General features: G+C 29.4%; 1 protein-coding gene across 1 annotated transcript in view; it reads left to right on the plus strand.

Moving 5' to 3' along the window:
* Positions 1-2,731: 2,731 nt before the first annotated feature.
* LOC142325715 (nephrin-like) overlaps positions 2,732-25,851 on the plus strand; it is an 885,014-nt gene continuing 861,894 nt past the window's right edge. Inside the window, exon 1 of the mRNA XM_075367746.1 lies at positions 2,732-2,777. Coding sequence (XP_075223861.1) covers positions 2,732-2,777 — 46 coding nt within the window. The remainder of the gene's footprint in view (positions 2,778-25,851) is intronic.

A 25,851-nucleotide genomic window follows, 5' to 3' on the forward strand; every position in this document is an offset into this window, starting at 1 on the left:
ATACAAAACTGGACCCAAGACTGAACCCATCAAAACCTCGGATTTCGTTATCAAAAAAGCCTGTTAACTTTTGGCTATATTTAACCTGTGAGAACCGTCCATCAAGTTAGTTGCGAAATACCAAATAATAAAGTTTTTGTAAGCTCATTTTAAGTATGTAAAACAGACCACGCAACCATACCTTATCATTCATTATACCTTCTTATTATTTTAATAATTTAGCAAAAGGAATATATGTGGTTTTTTGTATAGTAAAATTATTACGAAAGATTAAATTATAGGCATGGAATAATTCAGTTCGATTTTAATCCATCTAAAATGTTTTATTGAAATAAACACTATAAATGTTCAATATTAAAATAAAGAAAAAAAGTTGACAACAAAGTTGTAATATATGTCTGGCATTTATTTATGTATTCCTATATAATAGAAAATAGATACGTAGGAAAATGTTTTTAAAGATTTAAAAAAAATATTGTTCATTTTCTTGAAGTTTTTTTTGGGCATCGACTACTAAGGTCATTAGCCCTCGTCACGATCATAGAAATAAATTAGTATCACCATCAGGATCGTCATATGTAAGGGTGTAAAAGGTCCTTACATTTTATTTAAAAGCACAAACTACACAGAACATTAAAACACAAATAACAAAGACAAGCACAACACTTACGGGGTGTAAAGGGCCCCGATCGTAAAATTTGAGATAAGGTTCTTCTTCTTCTACCTGTCTCGAGTATTTGTTAATTTTAGCACCCTCAGGGCGACCAGAACCGCCGTTAAGCAGAATATCAGTCGCGCCAGGATGCCGTGGCAGTTGACTCTCCATATAAACAGGCTACAGGCATGCATTGCGCCTACCCAAAGCCTCGCGCCCTCAGTCCACCCTTGAGGGTCCCCCATGCCATCATTGGACACACCCCGACTCACTGCTCTTGAATGTAGACAAGCCAGGGTGGCCTAGGCAAGAGGGCTACCTCCCGTCACTATACGTGCCACGCTTCGAGACTCCCATATATGGATGAAACTACCTCTTAGAGACTCTTTAACACAGCTTTAAAATTTCCATTTTTATAGACTTTTAAGAAGTCCACTGGCGTGTAAATATGCAACTATTTTTCTTTCACATTTCCATTAGCTAAATCAGCAGTAATATCATTTCTTAGACGGAACCTCTTTCTGAGGTCCTCATATATTGTACACTCTTTTATTACATGCTTAATTGTAAGTGTTTTATTGCAAACACCGCACATTGGTCTCTCATCGCCGGTTAACAAATATGAATTTGATAATCGCGTGTGACCGATTCTAAGTCTGGTCACAGCTACTTGTTCTCGGCGAGTCAACTTCACGTCGCTTTTCCATTTATATGGAGAAGTTTTTACTGAGTTTAATTTTGTATTTGAACTCCTCCATTCAGTATTCCACTTGTTTTTTACTACGTTAGTTCGACAATTTTTAACATCTGCCACTCTTACAGGAAATGCATCGCAGACTGTTGCCTTTCTGGCAGCTTCGTCTGCGCTCTCATTAACTGTAATACCAGCATGCTCTGGAGTCCATACAAATATGTATCGCTGTCCTCGTTGATTTAAAACGTATAAAATGGACAGGATGTTTGAAATTAAGACATCCTTAATGTTTTTGTTTCCTAATTGCAACAAGTGCACTTAGAGAATCGGAACAAATTAGCACTCTCTCTTCGCAATAATGTTCTGTGAAGCGAAGACCTTGCTGAATGGCAGTAAGTTCTGCCGTATAAACACTGGCCATATCTAGCAGTTTCCAACAATGGGCCATTTACATATATGGAGCATCCAACACCATGTTCAGTTTTAGAACCATCAGTATAAATTCTGATATGTTCTTCATAGTTACTTACGGTGGCTAAAAATTCCTGTTGGATGATCACTGCTGGCTTCTTTTTTATTTCTCCCTGAGAGAGATCCAACCTTGTATTTACCGCCGGCAAGAGCCATAGCGGTATTTCTCTCGTGGAAATTGCTAGTGTCTCAGGAATACCAACTTCGTGTTTTCTTCTTAATTCGTGTTACCTAATTCCGGCTGGTCTGGAATAGGAAGCACGACGTTTGTATAATGCAGCCATAGAATGATTCGTAAAAAGTTTGTGATTTTTATGGGGAGGAAAAGCCCATACGTTTGCTGCATATCTTAGTAAAAGGATATCTCTTCTATAATGTAAAAAAAATTTTTTTTTTTTTCATTATTTTCTCCTACCCTCATTATTGCCTTAAAACTTTATTTGTAGCCATTTCCACTACTACTATGCTTAAGAAGGCATGTTAAAATTTGGTTAAAAATATCTGACATATAAAAAAATAGCATTTGCCAAAATACCTCAAAACGCTTGGTTTATAATATGCTTTATTTTAACTTATTGTTCAACCTCAAATCTTGAAATCTTGATTAAACCTAAATCCCGTCGTCATTCAGCGGTGAAATTTTACATAGTGTCGTAAGTCGCAATACAATATTCCATTGTTTATTTCATATATTTCTATATTTTACTTATAGAACATTTATGTACGAGTTGTTCAGATACTACGGGAACATCTTGAAGAATTGAGCTGCATCGATAAGCTGTAGTTATCGACCCGATTGATTTTGACTGTCAATTCAATATGAGTGATCAGCTCATATTGGAGGATTTTTATATTTTTTCTCCCATCAATTTTCCAGCTACTGCCGTGTCTGGGTGTGTGTGTATAGGCAAATGCAGTTATTGGTACCTGCTTGCCAAGCCGGACGTAGCTGGGAATGTAAGTGTAAATATACGGTAAACAAGTAGTCTTGAACAGACTCATATCGACCAGTGAAATTTACCTTCTAAAAGTTATGTACACAATCATCTGATTAAGTTAAATAATTGGAATCATTTACAATAATGGAAACTAATTATCCAGGTTATAATACAGAATAAAACTGCATATAAATATTTTATTCTTTGCCAAAAAATTAAAACAACAATTAATAAAAATTACTTGTCAGTTTAAATTATTATACAATAAAAAAAATTTAACACTTAACGAAGAGATTTTATAACTTAAAAGAATTTTATTTGTTCAAAGAACTCAGTTCTATATACATATACATGTATGTATAGGGTATATATGTGTGTGTGAAAAATAATTTTTCATTTTACTAATGTAAAATTTGATAATTTCATTTAATTGTTACTGAAAAGTGGAAAATAAAAGAAAAATTTTTAACATGATTTTTATATAAAAAATAAATATATAAAAAAACAAACAATAAAAAAAACAATTTGTATTGAAACTAAAAAAAGTATTTTGTTTTCAAGAAAATTAAAATTACTTAAAAAAAAATTACTTTCCAGAAAACTAATTTTGAATAAATTTTCCATTTATACATTGCTAAAAAGAAAAGCTTGGGGCGTGCTCTGATTATAAAGTCGGATCTGCATCATAAACTTGTATCTATTGTTAATATTTTTATTAAAACATATTCTTTACTTTAAAATTAAAAAAAATTATTCTTACAGTATATACATTATCCAAAAAAGTTACAATGAAATTGTAAGCCGTACGGTAAGAGACACGGAGATATCATTTCTTCCTCTCGGACAACAAAAATTTCTGTAACGTAAATAAAACTGGTTTTAACAACATGATACTGATATCAAAAAAAAAGGTAATATCAAAATCTGTTATTAATTTAGAAATTTCTTTAAAAAAAATACATGTTAAATATATGTAATACAAAATAGATATACAATAATAGATAATAAACAATGTTTAAGCTTTCCACATAATAATCAAACAATAGAAAAATTTGATACAAAACTCTTAATGGCCCGATTTCATTTATTAGATAATAAAATACAAAAATAATTGTATTATTTCTGTAAATATGATATGTATTACATATAAATGAAATCGGGCCGGTAAGAGTTTTGTAACAAATTTTTCTGTTGTTTGCTTATTATATGTAACGCTTAAAAATTATTTATTATCTATTATTGTAATCTATTTTCTGTTAGATATATTTAAAATGTATTTTTGTTTAAACAAAATTTCACAATTTTGTTTCTATTACAAAAATCTGGTATTAATTTACATTAATACCAGATTTTAGTAATAGAAATGTAGAGTCTTACAGTTAAAAACAGTTTTATTTATATTCCAGAATTTTTTGTATTTTGAGTGGAAGAAATGATATCTGCCAGACTCTTCCTACGGTCTACAATTTCATTGTAATTTTTGTTGAATATCACTGCGGATTGTTAGATTATTCTTTTATTTTTCTTTTATGACTTGCGGGTTGTTATTTTATGAATTTATTCTTAATGTCTATTGCCTTTCTAAAATAAACAAATATACATTTTTGAATTTCTCGACCCATTTTTTTGTTGATAGTCTGATTATTCACTTCATGCAATATTTTTCCTTTTTTCATAAAACTAGTATAATGACCTTCACGAATCTAAGATCCGTGATATAATATTGCACGTATTACTTTGTAAGTGTAACCCTCTATTTTTATCGTATCCGCAGACACACTTTTTATATTATTATTAAATTAACTTTTTTTTACTTACCCATCAATTAGTTCAAATATTCTAATTGTAGAATAAAGATTTTATCAATTAAATTTATTGAAACAAATCTTTGTTACCATATTTGCAACACATTCCTACTGTTCGTGTTTTTTGTGTTTTATTAGCAGCTAAAATCTCTTGTAAACTAATACTTTTACTTTTTTTAATTAAGTGATGGGAATTAAAAAAATTGTTTCATATTCAGTACTTCCATTTACATAAGAGCATTTACTATTGAAAAAAGCTATAGAATATTCTTTTTTGTTATTTTGTTAATTCAAGTACGTTATCAAGTTTTTGTACGCTTCCCAGTACTATTTAGTACAGCTACCTAGAAGCGTGGTTCGTAAACCCACCTTTTTGAGGAAAAAGAGACATATTCGAGTCTCGCGTTTCATCAAATAGAAAAAAAATCGTTGTGTATCAAAATTCGAGGTATCTTTTGAAAGTATTCTTTATTACAAATTAATTGAATTGAAATATGTTTTCATGCTTATTTTTTAAATTTTTTCCCCATTTTCATTTTACTTAGATTAGGTTCTATGTTTAGAACTGTAAACATAGTTCGTTGACTTCGCTGTGCCGTCCAATTCTGCGGGCAAAGTTCTAACGAACTTTGTGATAACATGTTAGCTCTATAAATTTTATATATTTAAAAAAAAATTGTATATCTAATGTTATATAATACAGGTACAGGGTGTCTGAGTAGTTAAGAGCGCTAGTCTAAGCACGGGAACTTGCGAATAAATATCGACATGCTCCTTTGGACCGACAGTATTCAGGACAATCCGTGTAATATTAAAATAGGCTACAAAAACATGTAGTAATAGAAATTTCATTAGCATGTACAATAAAAAAAAATTATTTACTTTCATTTACGCACATTATAGTAACTAGCATTCATTTGAGTAAATTTCGAATAAAAAATAATAACATTATATTTTAGCATACAAAGTTTCATTTTAATTTAGAAATTACTTTTTGATGTTTAATTTATTTATTCCATATTTACTAATACTTCTATTTTTTAAATTACACAGAGCGTTATTTACAATGTAATACATTAACAAATCCATAAAAAATTACTCGTTAATTGAAAACAAAATTGAAAAATGTTTACCAATTACATAATAAATAAACAATATTTGATCTATAAATAATACATTTAGAATAACTTACCTCTGAAGTATATGAAAAATTCATTTTTATAACCAATATACTGTAAAGTTAACATATATTGATTTATTTTTATTCGTTGGATTTGTATATACTCATTTGATTGTCAATACTAATCTTTTTCAATATAACAAATTTGATAAAACGTTAATGAAAACTATTTCCAATTTAATATTTGTACTTTAGTTACTTCACTTCCAGATTGTTACTGTTCAGTCTATCTAGTAGACCGGCATTCCCATTAGGAATCTGTAGTGTACAGTGATGAAACCAACAAAAGTTGGTGTTATTATGAACAAAAGAATTATATATATATATATATATATATATATATCATGTGGACCAGTATTATATATATAATATAATAATACTGATCTACATGATTTTCAGAACAAATAAGTTAAAGAGTGTTTTATGAAGTATTTTTTACTGAAAGAGGAAATGTAAAATATCGTCTATCACAACATGTTTTTTAGATATCTTAGTTTAAAGATCCCTTTATGTCATTTTTACTGCATAACAGGAACGATGTCTATCTTTTGCATTATGTTATAAACGTGCCTGATATGACTAAGGGCCTGACTTATTGCAGAATAAATAAAAACTGCGTAAATTATGCGGCATCATCTCAACCACAATGAAACTAATGAGTGTTCCTAGAATAATACATCTCATTTGGATATTGGTTATAATGTTGAAAATTGGCGATAATTCAATGGTTCATCAAAAACAAACTTAAAAGTAGTGACTGCTATTGCATAATTCAAATAAGAAGCCTTCTGCACAAATATTCAGGAATGAAATAAGCGTATGAAAGTATATCATTAATTTTAAAAACAGTCAATTACGATGATCACTTATTGTGGATCTGTGCTGAACTCAAAGTTATAAGTTTTCATCTTGATATGAAAGGTAGCTTTAGAAAATACAGCCGTTTCTTATGTTTGTAGAACAGTCGTGCAAAGAAGTGAGTAAAGGGTAGGCAAAATGATATCACCCATAGATATACCCAAGTTTACCCATAGACAAAAATAATATTCAGTATATTTCTTTAGTCAAATCCAATTATGTTTTTTAGCCAACTTTACATATAAAATTGGGGTTGATGAAAAAAATTTATTAAATCACTCAATAAAGGAGAAGAATTTATTTATTTAAGACTAATGTTTCCAAAGTTACGTGAAGCCAAATTAAAAGAAATATCGTTAGTCCTCAGATTAGAAAATTAGCGGCATGGATGTAATTTAAAGATGTAGTCCATGGTTTTCTTAGAAGTAATAAAACAGAAGATTTTGATTTTTTTTTAGGACAAAGTATTTCGTCGAAAAATAAAAATTTAGGCTACTGGATGGCATTAAAAATTTGTTTTTTGCATTCCCATATTGACACTATCACACTAAATTTTGTTGCTGTGAATGATGAGTAAGGTGTTTCCACCAGAATATACTGCAAATGGAGCAGCGTTACCAAGTTAGATGGGACGACTCGATGATTGGTGACTACTGTTGGTTTCTAAAAATATAGGATGACCGTACACAAAAGGAAGAAGAAATTTATTAATTCACCGACTCCAGTTATCAAAAATTTTAGGTACATTATATCTATTAGAGTTACATTCTACAAGGTTTCTTTATTTATTAAGCAAAATAAAATTATCGTATTGAAAATATATAAAACACATTACATAATTTATTATACGTATAAATTTTCTCACTTTCAAAATTTCACTTTATTTAGCAATTCTTAAAGGATGTATAACAAAATTGTAATGGGTGATGGTGAAAAACTAACTTTTTCAGCGTTCAAAAGAGAATAAAATTCACTTAATGGTGTGTCCGTTTCGAATATTTTTCCCCAATTTGCAGACCAATGTAATGTTTAAAAATCCGTATAACTGCTTGTTTATGTACATATGCTCCTAGCAGTTCAAGTAATTAATTAATCCTAGCAATTTTATATATATATATATATATATATATATATATATTTAAATATATCGCCTATAGTAAATAATATACCTAAAAGTGGTCTTCATTACTCCTAAACATCCACACTCTCGCAGAGGAAGACACCCGACTTGTGAAAATTCCAGTAGCCACACCATCCTCTCGTTCATAGCCCTGATGGGCTTCACCGAAGGTGGTTTTTTACACTCTTTAAACTTTGTAACACAACACTGTCATCAGTTTGGCCACTGTCAGGATGCCGCCGATGCAAATGCCTCGTCAGACATTTCCATCAGTGTATTTAGACAACCTGCCTTCGTATGACCTCTTACAACCACAACTACCCATCATAACTTACAGTTCTGAACTATCAAATTAACCGATTCGTGAGAGAGTTATCACTGCGCCTTCCTCTAATACCAGTCGCTTCATAATGAAACATTAAAGAAATTAAATTTAGAAATGTTCCTACCTCAAAGCGAACTACTGTTTGGGATGTACTCCAGGCCACGACTGAAGAAAATTAAAAATATTTAATGGCCATCATATTTTTTCAGAGTTTTCGTAGCCTGAAATTTTTTAATCAAAATTTTTTTTTGTCAATGTCCTTTAAAATGCTTAGTCAAAATATACTTTTTTCATTACAGTTTTTGAGTTCTTTTTTGTCTGTTTAGCCTCCGGAATCACCGTAAGACATTCTTCAGTGGATGAATGAGGATATCTATGAAAGTAAATGAATCTTGTATAGTCTCAGGTAGACTATTCGTGAGATGTGTAGTTAATTGACACCCGATCACGAAAGAACACCGGTATCCACGATTTAGTATTTAAATACAGTTTATGAGTTGACCTCACCCAACCGCTCCCTGAGTGCTTGGATTGTGGAAGTCTTCACTCGAAAAATAGATCATTTTGAGGTAAAGCGTTTGTTAAATTTAATTTTCACTTTTGAAAGGTTATTTAAGATTCCGAACATCATTAACATTGTACATATTCTATTTATTTATGTATACCAAGTTAACAGAGTGACAGCACAGTGACATGATGTCAACTGTACTCTGTAGAGATGTCAAGGCATTGTGCGCAGTCTGGAGTGAAAGTGTATGCACCTGTAAATGTGTAGCCTTGAACAGACTCACGCCCTCAGTCTTGAGACGTTTGGTTAATTGGAACCCAACTGCTAAATAACACTGATATCATAGTATATTATTCAAATCTATATAAAAGTAACTTCTTCTATAAGGGCTCAAACCTTAGAACTCTCGACTTCGAAAATCAGCTGTTTTGCGATGTCGAGTTAAACCATTAAACTAATTCGTCGGTCAGTTATATAAATATTTTTATTACAGTACTTATCAATATGAAAAAACTGATTACTATTTTAATAATCATACAAGCATAACCATAGATGAGTATAAGCCATACATAAGTATACAATAAGATAAGTATGACCCTCGTGTGTGCAGCAGTCTTGCGCATTCCCTCCCCTCCACCAAATTTCACTGTAGTATTGTAATTTGAGGGATTTTTAAAACTATACACTACGATTGCATTGAACTAAGTTTAACTTTTTATACAGAATTTTTTTTTTAATTTTATTTCATTCAAAAGTAATAAAATTTTGTTTATAAATTACTTTTATTTTATTCTTTATTTAAGAAATTATGATAAACAAATTAATAAAAAATAATATTGCAAAGGTAAAAATAATTTCAAAATTATATTACCGGGTAAAGGGGTAAATTAAAATTTTTATGTTAATTCCGGGAATATTATGTTATAACATTTGTGGATTTAAAAAAAAATATATATATAAATCTAACTTACAAAATAACGGACAAGTTACAGTGACTAAATAACTACACGTGTTATTAAAATAGACTCATGAATTTAATTAAATTATTACTATTATTATATTTTTAATGGAATAATACGTTTAACAACGGATATTAACTATAGATAATTGATAATTACAGGAAATAAATAGCTACTTTTTAACAATATTTTTAAATGCAGCCTAGTAAATTAATTTTTATATGTTTTTTATACAAATAAAAGTATAATTGGCCACAGTATAATCATTACTGCACTGCGGAAAATTTTTGTTACTAAAATTAAACACGCAAGCTACATTTGGTTGTATCTATATAATAATATGTATTCAAATAGCCTTACAGTATATCTTTATCTAGCTTTAATTATACACCTTATTTTTAAGCTAGTAAAATGATTTCATATTACATTTGTATATACTAATTATTGTACAAAATAAACATTGCCAATTGGTCTTCAAAATGTAATATTAAATAAAATCTTATATCTATAAAAATATCTTATTTGTGAATTGACACGTAAATTTCAATTAATTTAAATTAATTTTCTTTCTTAAAGGAAATTTAACTGTAGTAAGTTACGAGTATTTACGCGGTTTAGAAGTGTTCGAAATAACTTACATAACAAATTTTTAACAGTAATTATAATTAAATAAAATTTCTAATATACTTATTACAGATAAAAACCAACCTGTCTTTCTATTCTATTAACCATTCTTTATATTGTTATAAAGTTTGGAAACTCTTAAATAATTTGTCAATCGTTAAACATGGAAAAATTTAGTTTAACAAATCTCTCCCTACAAGCGGTTTATTTATTGATATGAAACGGTGGTTCTATGAAACGGTTCTTTGTACGCCTGTAGGCGTACAAAGAAGTCATGTGGTGTACACATCAGATTTTTTTCTAATACTCTTTAAAATTATGTCACAACTATTCTTTATAATTAAAGTTTTTGATAGCTAGCTCAAATTTATACTTGAAAGTTAAATGGTTTAATACAAAAAACAGGTCTTTTAGAGGTAAAAGCATTTGGTAAAATTAATTTTTCTATGTTTAACTATTGAAAAGCTATTAAAGACCTCACATACTTTATTAAACACTGTAAAAACTTTATATATATATATATATTTGTTAAGCAATATAAAGAAACTGTTCACAGTTTAAATAGTTATGGAAATGTAACCATAGAGATTCCATCTCCACTCGTAGTAGCAGTCGTCGAATAATTCTTTCTCCAGTTATGCTGAAGTTTTGAAGTTTGAAATATGTTAAAAATTATATATATCAATCGCATGAAGTTGTACAAAGTTAAATAATAATACAGTAAAAATTTACGTTAAACTAAAGAAAGGTTTCACGCTATAAATTCTAGGCTTCTGAAAAGCAAATACACAAACACATATTAAGTAAAATAAAATAAATCAATGTATACAATCATAAGCTGGTTGAGCAACAGAGTTCTTGTTTTAAATTAACCTTTTGCTAATTCATGGATTTGTTTATTGATGCAGTTACGGAAAAGTTTTTTATCTCGATCTTTATGAAATTTTTTATCAGTTTTTTCTTGCAGTTAAGAAAAACGATTTTTTTGTATAAATGATATTTCATTAAAATTTTTATTCAAAATAGTGGCGGAAATATTTTTTTCAGGTTTGATGCGTAGGAGGGGAAATTCGGTCATCATTGATACCACAGCTGAACGCGTGGTCTCCCCTCCACTCGTGATGCGATCTAAAGATGTCACACACTATTTGATTTCTGCTTTTCAAAAATTACGCGATATTTAACTCTTTCTCGTTTTACTTCACCTATAAATTGAACTTACGTCTTTGTAATTGTTCAACTACTAACGTTACTACTATTTCTACTATTATGCAGCATTTTATACTCGTATCTCTTTACACCGATTCTTACATTAGTTTCCGATATTTTTATCGTTTTCCCTTGGTCATCTTAATTACCAAGAAAATTTAGTAAAATATATAATATATATATATATATAAATATTAAGCTATTTTAAGCGATGGCCAACTTTTCCAGAATTAATTTTGATAAAAATTATCTGCACTTAAATTAACTTTAACTAAAGTATGATAACTTAAGTAGAATTTCGTTGTAGAGCTCAATTTGTTAGTATGAATGGAGATCAACCGTTGATAGAACTGCTAATAGATTTAAAAACAGCCCTAAGCGTAGTCTAGTAAACAAAGTATTTTTTTATTATTTTCTTTTATGCTAGGTATTGCTTCAGAGGCTGAGATGAAATGCCAATTTTTCAGCTGAAAATACCATACCTGACCGGGATTCGAACCTTGGACCTCAGATGAAAAAAATTCCGAGTTGCTACTACTGGGCCACGGAGGCTTTATTTTTATCCTCTTGAGCCTCCGGTAATTACCTTTCAGTTAATACTTCAGAGGATGAATGAGGGTGATATATATGAGTATGTAGTCTTGTATAGTCTCAGTTCGACCATTACTGAGATGTGTGGTTAATTGAAACCCAACCACGAAAGAACACCGATATCCACGATCTAGTATTCAAATCCGTGTAAAAATAACTTACTTTACTAGGACTTGAACGCTGGAACTCTCGACTTCCAAATCAGCTGATTTGGGAGATGCGTTCACCACTAGACCAACCCGGTGGATTGCGCTACGGAGGCTGGCTTACTAATTATCTAACCTTACTCATAAAATCTATACAGTGGTTATGTTGAATCTTAAGGATAGAAACTGATATGATCATTAACATTTGTTTTCTTACAATTAAAAACTATTCGTTTAGGTTACTCTAATAATTAATAACATTTAATTACTATTATTAAAAAAAAAGTAAATCTTAAGGCTATAGATTAACGTTAGATCAATTTTGGTATATTGCACGATAATTTGGAGCTATATGAGAGTGTCTACTTTCACTATGATTGAGGCAGTCCAAAAGAAGTTTTTTTTACCATCGAGGAAAAGGACGCTTCGGCAGGCATAATATTAGTTACCAGAAACAGTGTATGTATTGGAGCTTATCCTCACTAAAAAGATGAAGGATACTGCAGGATGCCGTATTTATTTATAAGAACCTTAATTCTAATATAAATGTTGATATACTGGACTTAGAGTGCCGAGATTAAGAGTCAGAAATCATCCTCTCCTATCCCTGAGTCAGAGAACGCGTCTTTCGCCGTTGCCTTGGTTGGAAGTATTGATATTAATTTTGGACTAAGCAGAGACAGCTATTATTGATCTGTGCTTTGTTAAGAAGCTCAAAGATCAGCTACATGTAATAGAATTTGTTTATGTAATGGAATTTTTTTAGAAACCATTATTATTACAATTGAAATTAATTTTAAATTAATTATAATTTGTATCACTAAACTTTATTGTGTGATATACCAAGGCTTTGCACTTTTTTTGTACAAAATAAAAACAGATAAATAAATTATTATTATTAAAAAAAGATAAAAAAATAATTAAGTTTTTTGTTTTATTTTTTTATAAGTAAATTTTTTTTGTGGTGGTGTATTATATCTTCTACTTTTTGTAGATAACTTCGTAAAATATTTTTTATAACAAAGGTAGCATAGAACTTTCGTATTTTATAACACGTGAAAAATAAATGAATCTTGTTTTATTACTCACTGTTATTATAAAAAAATGGATCTATAAACACACATACTCACACGCGAGCGCGCAAACATGCACACAACATATATATATATATATATATATATATATATATATATATATATATATATATATGTATATATATAAAGTATAATAAAAAATTAAACTAAATCGACACAGTTGCAAAACATGAACTTTCAATTGTATAATTGTAGGAGGATTTAAAAGAAAGTAAAATAAATCATACCGGAATCTGTTCATATGTTATTCTTTTCAGGAACAATAAAACTAAATTTCTTTCCTTGCAATAAAAGTGAATTTGCTATCATTCCCTCGTGAAATTAGGGAATGTTTATAGTGTTATACAGACGCTTTGGTCATCCATCTTATTCCCATGTATTACAAGGCAGGTTGTTCGACAGCCGCCGTTGATCCTGAAGGATTGTTTTATAACGTGATGAATTACATAAAAATCTTTTTATATGATTAATGTTAAATTTCCGCAATGACTTTCAGTCTATTTTATAATTTTCTATTTTCTAACATTTTGAATTTATAATAATCATAATATTTTATAAAATTAAATATCATTTAATATAAAAATAACAAAATAATTTTACAAAAAAAAAATTCCTTAACTATAAATCAATAAAAATTAATATTTTACAAAAGAAAACAACATAAAATTTGAATGGTTAAATTGAAAAATATTAATAATATAGAAAATACAACGAATAAATAAAACAATTATTTATCAAATGTGGCTATAAAATTTCATTATTTACCATTATTCAGTGTAACGAATATTTTTTTTTTCTTTTCGAATAGCCCATTTAGAGGGCACGCTTAATGAACTTTTTAGCCCAAGCTTATTTCATTTTTCTAGAGTGGTGTTTTCTGTCTTGAGTCCCTTTTCTCCCTCTTCTACAAGTTAGTTTTTTCCTCTCCCGAAACTCCTAATTCCTGTATTGTTTTTCTGAAGTTGCTCTGTCTTTTAAAATGTCTGAGTCTATTGAAATGTTTACTAGGTCATTGTCTATTTATTTAAGCTAGGTTATTTTGTTCTTGTGAGTGTTTAGTAGGGTGAAGATCTGTTTTTTTAGTCTGGTTTTCTCCATTCTGTATATGTGTCCATAGATTTGCAGTCTTCGTTTCCTGATTACATCTGTTATTTTTTTCTATTTTGGAATATTTGATTTCTGTTTGATCTCGGTTTGATCTCTGCTTATAATCTAGTCCTGTGTTGTTTTTGGGCCTAATATTTTCCGTAAGATTCTTCTCTCTATTCTCTCTACGCCCTGTACTTTATGTAGTTTCAGCGTATCTACCGCGTGTAGTATTTCTGGTCTAACTACCATTTGATAGTGTCTTAGTTTGGTGTTCCAGGAAAGGGATTTCTTGTTGTAGGTATTCATGATATTGTATGCTTTTTCTATTTTGAGTAATCTGTTTTCTAGAGCTATTTTTTCACTATTGTTTTGAGTTATCCATTCTCCTAGGTATTTGAAACTGTCAGTTCTGGCTAGTTTATTTCTGTTTATTTTAAGATGTGGCGCGTTCTGATGTTTGTAATGTATTACGTTTTCTCAAAGGAGATGTAATATTTGTATAATAATATACAAATATTATTTATATTTAAATTAATAAATTTTTATTGTCTTGAATATGTTCCGTATTGAGTTTTAAAAACGTATATATTATTTTACAACAGAAAGCAGCACATTGATATTTTACTATTATTTTCTGCCCTAGCAGCTCTTTCAAAACATATAAAGTACAGAAAGTAAAACTAGCAATGAATAGTAAGCGGAGAAGTAAAACAAGCATCTAAAGCAAAACAAGTCACAGTTTTTTCCTGTAGCTAATAGATTTAAGGTATAACTTCGCTTGCAACGTACTTGGCTTTCTGCAATATATTTCGCTTAATGAAGAAGGGAATGGAACCCACTTCACACCTTATTATCAATCCTAGCATGCCTGGATTGGGATGCTGCTTATTCTTGAGAACGGATTCGTCATTTCCGAGAGTAAATTTGTTTCATGTTAAGAAAGGTAAATCTATTAAAAAAAGCTGGCAAATTATTGCATGACTTTCCCGAGTATGCCTTCAAGTCATATAATAAACATATCCATTATATAGGTTAAAATAATTTGCTTAAGTAAAGTTCTCATTAAATCTAACACCCTTTTTAATACAAACTTAAAATAAAATAAATAGGTAAAATAAATTTTAAAAAGATTTTCTGCTGCATTTTTGGTCTAGGGTCTAGGGTTTATAACTAAAAAAATAATAAACTAATTGTAGATGTTTTTGATAGCTCCATATATGAAGTTTAAATTTTACAATATTTTGAAAAATATTTAATAAAGGAGATTTGAAAAACCAACAAAAAAATCATTCAATTTTAAGAGTTGGAAGTTGATTATTTGAAAAAAAGAAATTCCTAAAGCGGGTCACCAGGACAGTGAAACACTGTAGGTAACAATTTTTCTTTAATAAAATTTTCTCTAAAATTCCTCTAAATAAAATGAAAATTTCTTTTTTCGCGATATATCCCAACTCCTAAAGGAGGTTGGAAAAAAATTAATATGGTGGATGTCCCATATATAGAATTATTTCTATATATTTTTATTTCTTGAAGAAAATTGGCAGTCAATCCTGACAAATAAGGCCAATAACAATACAACAATTATACGTACATACGCGCGCGCGCACACGCACACACACACACACACACACACACACGCCCATATACATGTTTTTTTTGGTTTAGATAAACTAGTTAAACACAAAAGTGGAAAGATTTCCAAACTTCGATAACTTATTTTTGACATGATAACTAGACCCTTTAATATAGTTATTCTAGCTACATTCGCCGGGGAAAGACAACCAAAAAAACTATCTGCCTATGTTAGTGGCTAAAGTAATGGCTAACATTACAATCTTTTTTTTTTGTTATCGGTATTGCGGAGAAGAACTATTTACGTACCCCCCCCCCCCCAAAGTAGGGGAGTATCGGACTCGCACGGGTTCGGGTAGATGTTTTATAACAGCCTATGTGTGACAATCTTGGCGCCCAGTTTTCTAACACGTTTTCAGTATTAATAAACAGGAAATAATTTAAAAAAAATATTTTGATATATAATTATGTTCATTAGAAAAGTAAGAATAAATAATGAATAATTTACTCTTTATGCACATATAGATATGTACCCTCATATTAAACAAGATTCCGAGATTGCAGAAGATTTTTCATGTTTACACACTATCAGTTTTGAGAAATTTATCTGAAGTTGTTATTTCATGTAAGATTTTAAAATGGCAAACACACATATACAGAGATGCAAATACACCCATCTCGAAAGATTTGAATTAGAAGTTAATTTTACCCAAAATCGAAAGATTTATTTAAAATAATTTAATAGAGGTTGAAATAATTTTAATTTGTTTTCATAGTCGAAAAATTAAGAAGAAAGTAAGACCTACATTTTCTGAAATTTTCATATTTTTGCCTAATACGAAAATACATCTCGAAAGATGAATTTTTATCATTTATTTATTGATTTTGACTTAAAAACTTAAGCAACGTAAATATGTTTCCTCATCATTACATTAATGATGTGTTTCCTTGAGTGATTACCTTATGAGAGTTAAATTACTATCTGTATCTATTTGTATCAACAGATATAAAAATTATTGCGTCAATGAGAAAATATCTTTATTTAATGATGTTACATTATGAAGCGAGGATCTTTCCACTGGAGAATTCTCTTTTTCGAGCAAAGAAAAAGAGCAAATATGCTATGTACGTAATACGAAAGCCATTATATAATATTCCACATTTCATCTTTCTAGTTTGAATGGAGTTATGATATATGACACATTGCAAAGTAACGTACTTGGTAAAAGCAATTTCATGTAGGGAAAAGAGATATAATTTGATATTCTAAGTTGGTTGGTAGGGGGGGGCTGACAAGAATGTTCACTCGAGGTCTTTACAGAAGATTTCCGTTTGTGTTAACATACGTCTACAATGTTCGATTGGAACCTTTTTTCACGTCCTTCTTTGTTTGTCATATTGTTTAGTTTATCTTAATAATATCGTGTTTTTGTGTTGTTTCCTCTTTAAAGAGAAGAATTGTTCTCGTCTTTTTAATGGGTTTTTTCTTGTGTAAAAGGACAGACTGTTTAATGTAACTAAAGTATTAATTTTACTATTATCCTTTCAACTTTGTAACATCTACGTCATACGTTTCCTTTTATTGGAATCGTTCTTGATACAAGACAGCTTTGATGATTATCTTTGAAGCGTACAACTCAAAGCTATAATACTTATTGACTTTTCAAAATTAAAATTGTTTTACAAGCTATTCAAAGTAAACACACAGAATTGGGTTTTTACTCAGTTTTTAACTGAATTTTTATTTTAAACGTTTTAAATAAACGATCTAAATGTATACTTTTTTCTTCTGTTTTTTAAAAAAAAAGATGATTGGTTTCTTAACAATTTATTTAAAATCTTTGATAATTTAAAAATTATATTAATTTATTGTTATTCTTTTTTTTTTTAACAATATTTAAAAATAAACGTGCTATCCTTTGATTCTTAATCAACGAATACATGCAGTTCTAGTTGATTTATCAGTATGTTCCGGTCCAATGTCTTCGTTCAATTTTTTTTTAAGACTGATAAAACATAATAGTAATATTCTTTACATTGTATTTTTTATTAAACTCTATTTAAAAAAAAGAAAAAGAGAAACAAATAAATTAAAATTTTGTGTTTTTGATTTCTTTTTAAGCGGTTTTAGTTATGTAAACAATTTTAGCGATTAATCAAATTTAAAAAAAGTAAAGAGCCAGCATATTTTTCCACCATTTTGACTTTCATAAAGAGAAGGTTTCTATCACATAATAAAAAAAAAATCTAAATTAAAATTCTATCTAAAATCTAAAATCTTAAATTCTATCACATAATAAAAAAATTAATAATATTAAAATATTATTAATTTTTTTAAATAACAGAAGTTTCAAGAATGAAAATAGTGATGAATAAAAATAATATGTAAAAGTGTGTTCTTATGTATATGCTAGTATACTCGCCTATTAATTTGTTTGCCTCAATTTACCAGTATTTTCAGAATGGTATAACTTAAAATTATAAAATTTTCAGATTAATTTTAATTATAAAATTAATTTCAGTGATGATGTATTTAGAAATATATTCTATGTATGTATATAGAAATATAATATAGATATTCCATATATCCCTCCCTTTAACAAATTAAAAAAAAAAAAAGTTAATGCTCCTTACATAGAAATATTTGAGCCGAAATTGAATAAAATAGGTTTAATCAAAATCTGAGAATAAGGCTAAATATAGTGCGACGCACATACTTAATTGTGTATACATAACTAATAACTAATCTAGAATGTTTATTCTAGATGAATTAGTTGGACGCTATTACGTTAAAATATGTTAATAAATTTTATTTGCAAAAAAAGATTCTATACCCCATTTTTGACTTGAATACTTTCCCCTTTAATATAGCTATTCCAGTTAGTGTGAAAGGAAAAATTAATAACAATATAATTTTTAATAAAAACAAACAAAATTTCTGTTTTTACAATTTTTTTTATAAATTTAAGAACTAATTTAACCTATTAACGGAAATTATATCCTGATTTTTTTTCAGAATTATCACAGTTTTTCTTTTATGAATGGAAAGCGTGATTTACTCTACCTTTTAAATGTGTACGAGTATAAATGAACTTTAATTTATTTTATAGTTTTTAAGCTTTGATTTTATAAGTTAATATATATAAAAAAAAGCTTTTGTAATTTTTATCTGGTATAACCTATATTATTCCCTTTTTTTGAATTAATGATTTGAGACAATACATACACATGTCATTATACTTTACGCGTTACAAAATAAATTTTTATATTCATATAAATAATTTAACACAAATCTACTGTCCTTCAGATCTAAATAAAATTCCTGATCTCCTGGAATTTTTCGTTTTTCTAGGAACTAGAAATATTTTTTTATATATTTTATATTTTATTTTATTTTTTGCATCTTGAACCACATTTTAACTTGTCATTGGAACATACTCCGGTTGTACTTACAATGTCTATTGCCGTTACGCTAGCTGCTAGGTCTCCCATTTTGTTTAATAAATTTACCAGCAAACGACGTTTACGCAGAGTTTCTGGAGGAAAATATATGTTGGATGTGCCTCTGAAGTCACCGGCCGATGTGGACATTACAGTACAAGAGTTGAGCAAATTGGTTCAATCAGCGTCGTGGGCCTCCACAACCAATTTGGACTTTTCTCCCCCAGCTCAAGATACGTCTCCGGTCTTCATCAGAAAAAAGATATAAGAACGCCAGATATTACGACGCGTATGGCAGAGAACCTGTTACTCTGCTGATAGAGAAGATTTAACAGGACTTCTCAAGAAGTAAAAAGGTTAATTCGGGAATTTAAGAACGCTTCGTTTCAATATTACATTGAGAATATTTCTGATAGGAGGCTGATGGGTACAATTTATGGAAAGCTGCGAAATCGTTCAAGAGACTCCTGTAGTCTACTATTCCTGCTCTCGGTAACACTGATGGAACGTGAGCGAGAATTTTTCAAGAGAAGGCGACCTTATTTGCTGAACACTTTTCCGTTGTGTTCCGGCCCAATATTATCAAGACAGATCCAGAGAAAATCGGAAAAATCTCCGATTATTTGGCTTCTCTTTTACAAATGTCTTTGCCAATTACGAACTTTACAGTACACGAGGTCTCTTCAGTCATTAACGATGAATTACATCCAGCAAAGCATATGATTTGATCATCGGTCAGGTTCCCCAGGCACATGAGGGCATGCGATACGCTTGGTTACTTTGATTTTTAATGCTATTGTCCGAATTTGTCATTTTGCTGGTCCATGGAAAATTTCGCAGAAAATTGTCATAGCGAAACCGAGTAAAGACCCGACAAATGTCTTATAGACTTATCATCCTGCTTCCTATGCTCTGTAATGTGTTTGAGAAGCTCTTTTTGGAAAGACTGAAACAGTTTGTGGACGATTAAATTCCGGCTCACCCATTTGAGTTTAGGGAGCGACATGCTGCTTATCAGGAAAACAGGATTGTGCTCTAGAAAATCATGTTCTAGACGAGAAACAGTACTGTTTAGCGGTTTTCTTGATGTCAGTCAGGCTTTTGAAAAGATTTGGCATGTAGAGTTGCTCTATAAACTGAAAAAGGATTTAACAAATGTTTTCTACGTAGTACTAAAATCGTACCTAGAATACAGTTGTTTTTAGATCAAAAATAGCTTTTAATGGATTTATTCCTTATTCAATCAAGGATAACACACGGAAGCGTTTTCGGACCAATCATTTATGTTCTGTTTACGGCTGACTTACCAGTTACGGCAGATACCACGGTTGCAACATTTGCAGACGATACTGTAATTCGTGCTGTCCACGAAGGTCCGGCTACTTTTTTTATTTAAGATTATATCACTCTCCTCGAATCGTGGCTTACATGTTGGAAAATAAAAATAAACGTTCATCCTTCGTAGAGAACACTGTCTTCCTGTTTCTATCTTTATTGTTCCGATTCCAAGATCTCAGGACTGTAAATATCTGGCTTTTCATCTTGACCGACAACTTACTTGGGCGAAACATATCAAATCTAAGCGAAAAACAGTTGGATCTCAGGTTTAAAAACATGTACTGGATGATAGGATATAGATCTCGGCTTTCAGTAGAAAGTAAATTATTGATGTATAAATCTGTTTTGAAGCCTGTTACAAACGCTACCAGACAAAAACACTGCGAAAAATGCTAAACATACCCTTGTACATAAGCAATAGCCTCATGTTTAATGATATTAAGTTGTGAACCGTTCGGCAGTAAATCTCTTTGGTTAGCCTAAGTTATCAAAATCGTTTGGATCGGCACTCGAATTATTTGGCAGTCTATATGTTGGATAACATTATCAGTAATTTTTCAAGATTGCTGAGGAACAATATTCTTGGTTTGTCTTATCGTTTCATCGTTTCAGTTAGGTTACTATATGGTCTGTCTGTACGAAGTGCTCTTCTATTTCATTTCTTCTCATTTCGTTGTTATCGTTAAGTCACAAGCCGCTGGGTCTGTGACTACTTAATATTAGTTCCAAATAGATCTTACTTACTTATTTTTCGATTATCTTCCTGAACAAATTGTAAAGTTACTGTGTCGTTATAGTAAAAAAAAAAACAAAACAAAAAAAACATAATTTTATTATTTTTAATATAGCGTAATAACGCAAACCATTTAATGTTAAAAAACTCCTCTCTTTTTAACTGAATTATTGAGGTTATTAAAATGATGTAAAGTGGGATTGCAATTCTCATTTAAATGTATTAATTACTCCCATCCACCCTTAAGAAGAGACATCCATTAATATACTATTACTTGTTAATTACAGTTCAACATTTTTTGCTGATTCCTCGTAGATCGAGTTCCTTTATTGTAAGTCTTTTCTAATAAAGTTGGATCAAAATAGACATATAGATTAATGTTTATTAATTTATAACTTTAATCATTATGTAGATTTCATTTTATAATAGGTATACAATTTTAATTTAATACACAGAAAATTAAATTTATATATTAATTAATAAAAAGTGTTGATGATAATAGTATAAGCTAAACCAAATAATCAAGTGATTTTACCTACTGTAAAACTCATTAGCCAAAAGATCTATATAGTAATTCGATAATATGTTAAATGACATCTCATCCGTCACTCTAGTCGTATAGCAGACGACAGAATTGCGTTAAATTATTGTTGGTTGTTAGTATTCAGTTATGAGTAGGTGATTCCATCGCCCTACAAACATGAAGCATACAAAAAAAAAGGATTTTTGTAGGTTAATCACCAACGTCAGTGATCTGATCAGGAGATTTCATTAACTTTTCAATCTAAATTCATTATCTCAGTTATTTAATATTACGAACGACTCCGTTAGAATTTTATTTGTAATTTTAAATGGTTATTACGATTTATCGATATAATATACATAATAAATATTTTATTTTATATATACTCAACAAATAATATTTAAAACATGCGAAAATACGCTGAAACTTTTGAAAAAATTGAAAATATGCGTTTTGATTATTAAAAAATATTTTGAATATTTATAAATAAAGGAATTAATAATAATACTAATAATAATATTAAGTTCAAAAACAACTTTTTTTTGTAAATATACATTTGTTAGGTAAAATACACAATACCATTTTTGGGTTGAAAATTAAATCCTAAAGAGAGTAATATATTTATCATACGTGAAAACTCCATACACAGAAAAGTAATCCCACAGATTCTTTTTATATTTTACAACACAAAAAGTTAGCTACTAATTTGACGGTTTATGGAGTAATCTAAGTTCTGCTTGAAAAGAAGGAATGTAAAAAAAAAAAAATCATTTTATTAAAAATATAGTCGAGTTTAATAGTATTCAAGAAAACCCATTTATAATAAATATTAAAGAATAAGGAAAAGATTTGCTCCATTTGACAAATTTAGTAAAACTATTGAACTTCAAAACAACAGAGAAAAAAATTGGAGAAAGCATGGGTATAAATGTCTATCTCTGGAACGGAGTGGTAACGTCACGCCCTTTCAGTCGGAGTCCCGAATTTGAATCATAGTCAGGAATAAAATTTTTCGTATGCTACAAAATTCCATTTCCATATTATACCGTACAAGCTTAATTTAATAGCTTTAAAGATGAATTAACGAATTAATTCATTATTTAAAAAAATGCTTTTATTTTCTAAAAGCAACTCATCTGTTTTTATATAAAACGCTAAAGATAAAGTCAAATCTGTCGAGGAAGCGGGAAATCATAAGTTTATTTTTAAAAAAAATAAGTACAATTTACGGAAAAAAAAAACAAATTGAAAATAGAATAAAGGAGCATTTGGCACATTTTAAATATAGAAGTCCAGATAAATCGGAGCAGCATATACAATTAATGCAGGAAAATTCGAATTTTTAATTTAGCACTTTTTGAATACTGTCAGAGAAACGATAAATTGTTATCCACTGTGTCCAAAATTGGTTCATTGGTGGAAATAACGCCTCTAATTGGTAAAAAGTTCATGCTGTCATTATATTTCTTAAGATAGATTTTTACCAACGCAACCTATAAAAGAACTGTAATAAGTCGTGGTAGGATATCTAAAATGAAGGTTTTAATGGATTAGATATTTCCAATTTTAATTTTACATTCTTATTCTAAACTCCGAACAAAAAATACTTCTTTATAATAATTCCAAAACTCTTTATTTACCAGTTATTGTTAATTATTATTACTATTACTTTTCTTTCATTTTATTTATTTTTTTCATATCTGATATATTAATTTCCTTACTGTCTGTTGATGATGATGACGATTATCTAATAAGTGAAACATCTAAGTTTAAAATTTAACTAATATATTTTTAAACAGATTTTGAAAATTACTTGTTTTTCAATTTTATAAACTTTTCAATTTCTTATTTATTAACTTCATATAAATTTAAGTATTGATGGCTAATTAACAATTTTGGAAATTATTCTAGATTTTTCTTAATGTAAATGAAACCTGGTCCAGTTATGTAAATAAATATATAAATTTATATTGGATGTACTCTGAATAGAAATTAGAGAATTAATTAATGTAGGTTAAACATTTTCACATTTCGCTAATATGATTCAGAGGATTTTTCTTTTAAAAGTTGGTAAATTTACACAAATGTATCGTCAAAATATTTCCTCACCAGAATCGATGAAAAAGTAATATTGCAAAAATAATTGAACTGTACGCCATTTAATATATAAATAACTGTAAAAATATGTTTACTTTATGAATTTTTTAATATTATATCACATAAAAAAAATATGAAAATCATTCTATCGTATCGAAGACTTATCTTTTGGATTTTCTGGTACGTATTTATATTTCAGGTAAATTTGTCATCAGAAGTTACAAATGTGTATGTATACGGTATAATATAATGTATTGCATATTGCAGTTCCGTAGTTATGATAATGGGGTAGTTTACGACACCTTCTTTTAATGCATCGCTACAAAATGACATCGTACATCAAAAAGAAGAGGGACGTGTGTTATGTTGAACCGGGACTGTTTGGTAGAAGGTTAAAGATCCTTTACCAGATGTTTCTTTACTCCCCTTTTTCCTCTTCGTTTTCCTTCACAACGCTTTTCCCGTCCTGGCTGGCACTTTTTTACCCTATTTCTCTTCTCTTACCCTTACTATAAAACATACTGATGTAATATAAATGATGAATGTACTTCCGATAACAAAATAAAATATAGATTAAGTATTGATACGTAATGGTTATAGTACATATGTTAAAATACTTCCATTTTGTGGCTGTATGTAATGTAATATGAGCGGTATATAACGACAGAATTCTCATATTCATTGTGTTCGTAAACGTAGTTTATTGATTTTTATTTAAACACAAACTCGCGCGCGCGCGTACCCACATTTTATTACGATTTTTCTAAATTAATTAAATTTTCTTTATTCACTACAATGTTTCATTATATTATAGGAGGTTTTATTTTTATAATAAATCAATCAATATTAATATTAATTTTTACAATCTATATATAATAAAAATGAATGTTTGTTTGTCTGTCTGTTCCAACTTAACTCGAGATCTACCGGACAGATTTGGCTAAAATTTTGCACACCTACACTTTGAAGCTCTGCGGTGAACATAGGCGATTTTTTTTGGACCTCCGACATGACGAAATTTTACAAAGAAATTTAGAACACTTTATTTCTTTCTTAAAGCTTATTTAATTTTTAAAAAGACTGATTTTCAAGAAAAATTTAATTTTTAGCTAACATTTTTTTTCAAAATTGAATTGATTAATTTTGAAAAGGGCTGAGGTTTTAACGTTCAGTTATTCCTAAGTTTCAATTGATTTAGCGCACATAATTTTTACGATTCATTCATTTACAATTTTTTACAGCTGTTTAAAACATAAATAAATAGCTGCTTTTGTTTATCATGTGTGTGTTACTAATTTAAAGTGTGTACAGTATTTAACTGCAATCTTTTAAATTCTGTGATCTTTTTTCAAAACATCATACCATGCCTAAAAGACATTATTTAATTGGGAGAAATACAAAAAAAGCACGTATGATGAAAACTGTTCGTGCGGCAGAGACTGAAGACGAAAGACAGTCAAGATTTGAAAGCGACCGAATACACACAGCCCAATCCCGTTCGACTGAAACAACTGAGCAACGGGAAATACGTTTAGAAAGTGACCGAATACGCACAGATCAATCCCGCTCGACTGAAACAACTAAACAACGGGAAATGCGATATGCCACCGTTACTGTATGTGTGACTGATTGCACCTGCCTCCGGTTACTTGACAGATAAATATAAAATAAAAAGATTGACCACCACGGGAAAGCAAGTAACCATGTAGCGTGAGATTGCGACTTGGAGCTAGTAGTCAATAAATCAATAAATTTTTGCTTGAAGTGGTTCATTAAAAACAGTAAAACTCTGACAAAGCTGTAATATCAGTATATACGCATATATATATATATATATATATATATATATATATATGTTCACAGGATAAACATTAACAAAAA

The sequence above is a fragment of the Lycorma delicatula genome, chromosome 5 (genome assembly GCF_047948215.1).
Source record: "Lycorma delicatula isolate Av1 chromosome 5, ASM4794821v1, whole genome shotgun sequence".
In the NCBI taxonomy this organism is placed as follows: domain Eukaryota; kingdom Metazoa; phylum Arthropoda; class Insecta; order Hemiptera; family Fulgoridae; genus Lycorma; species Lycorma delicatula.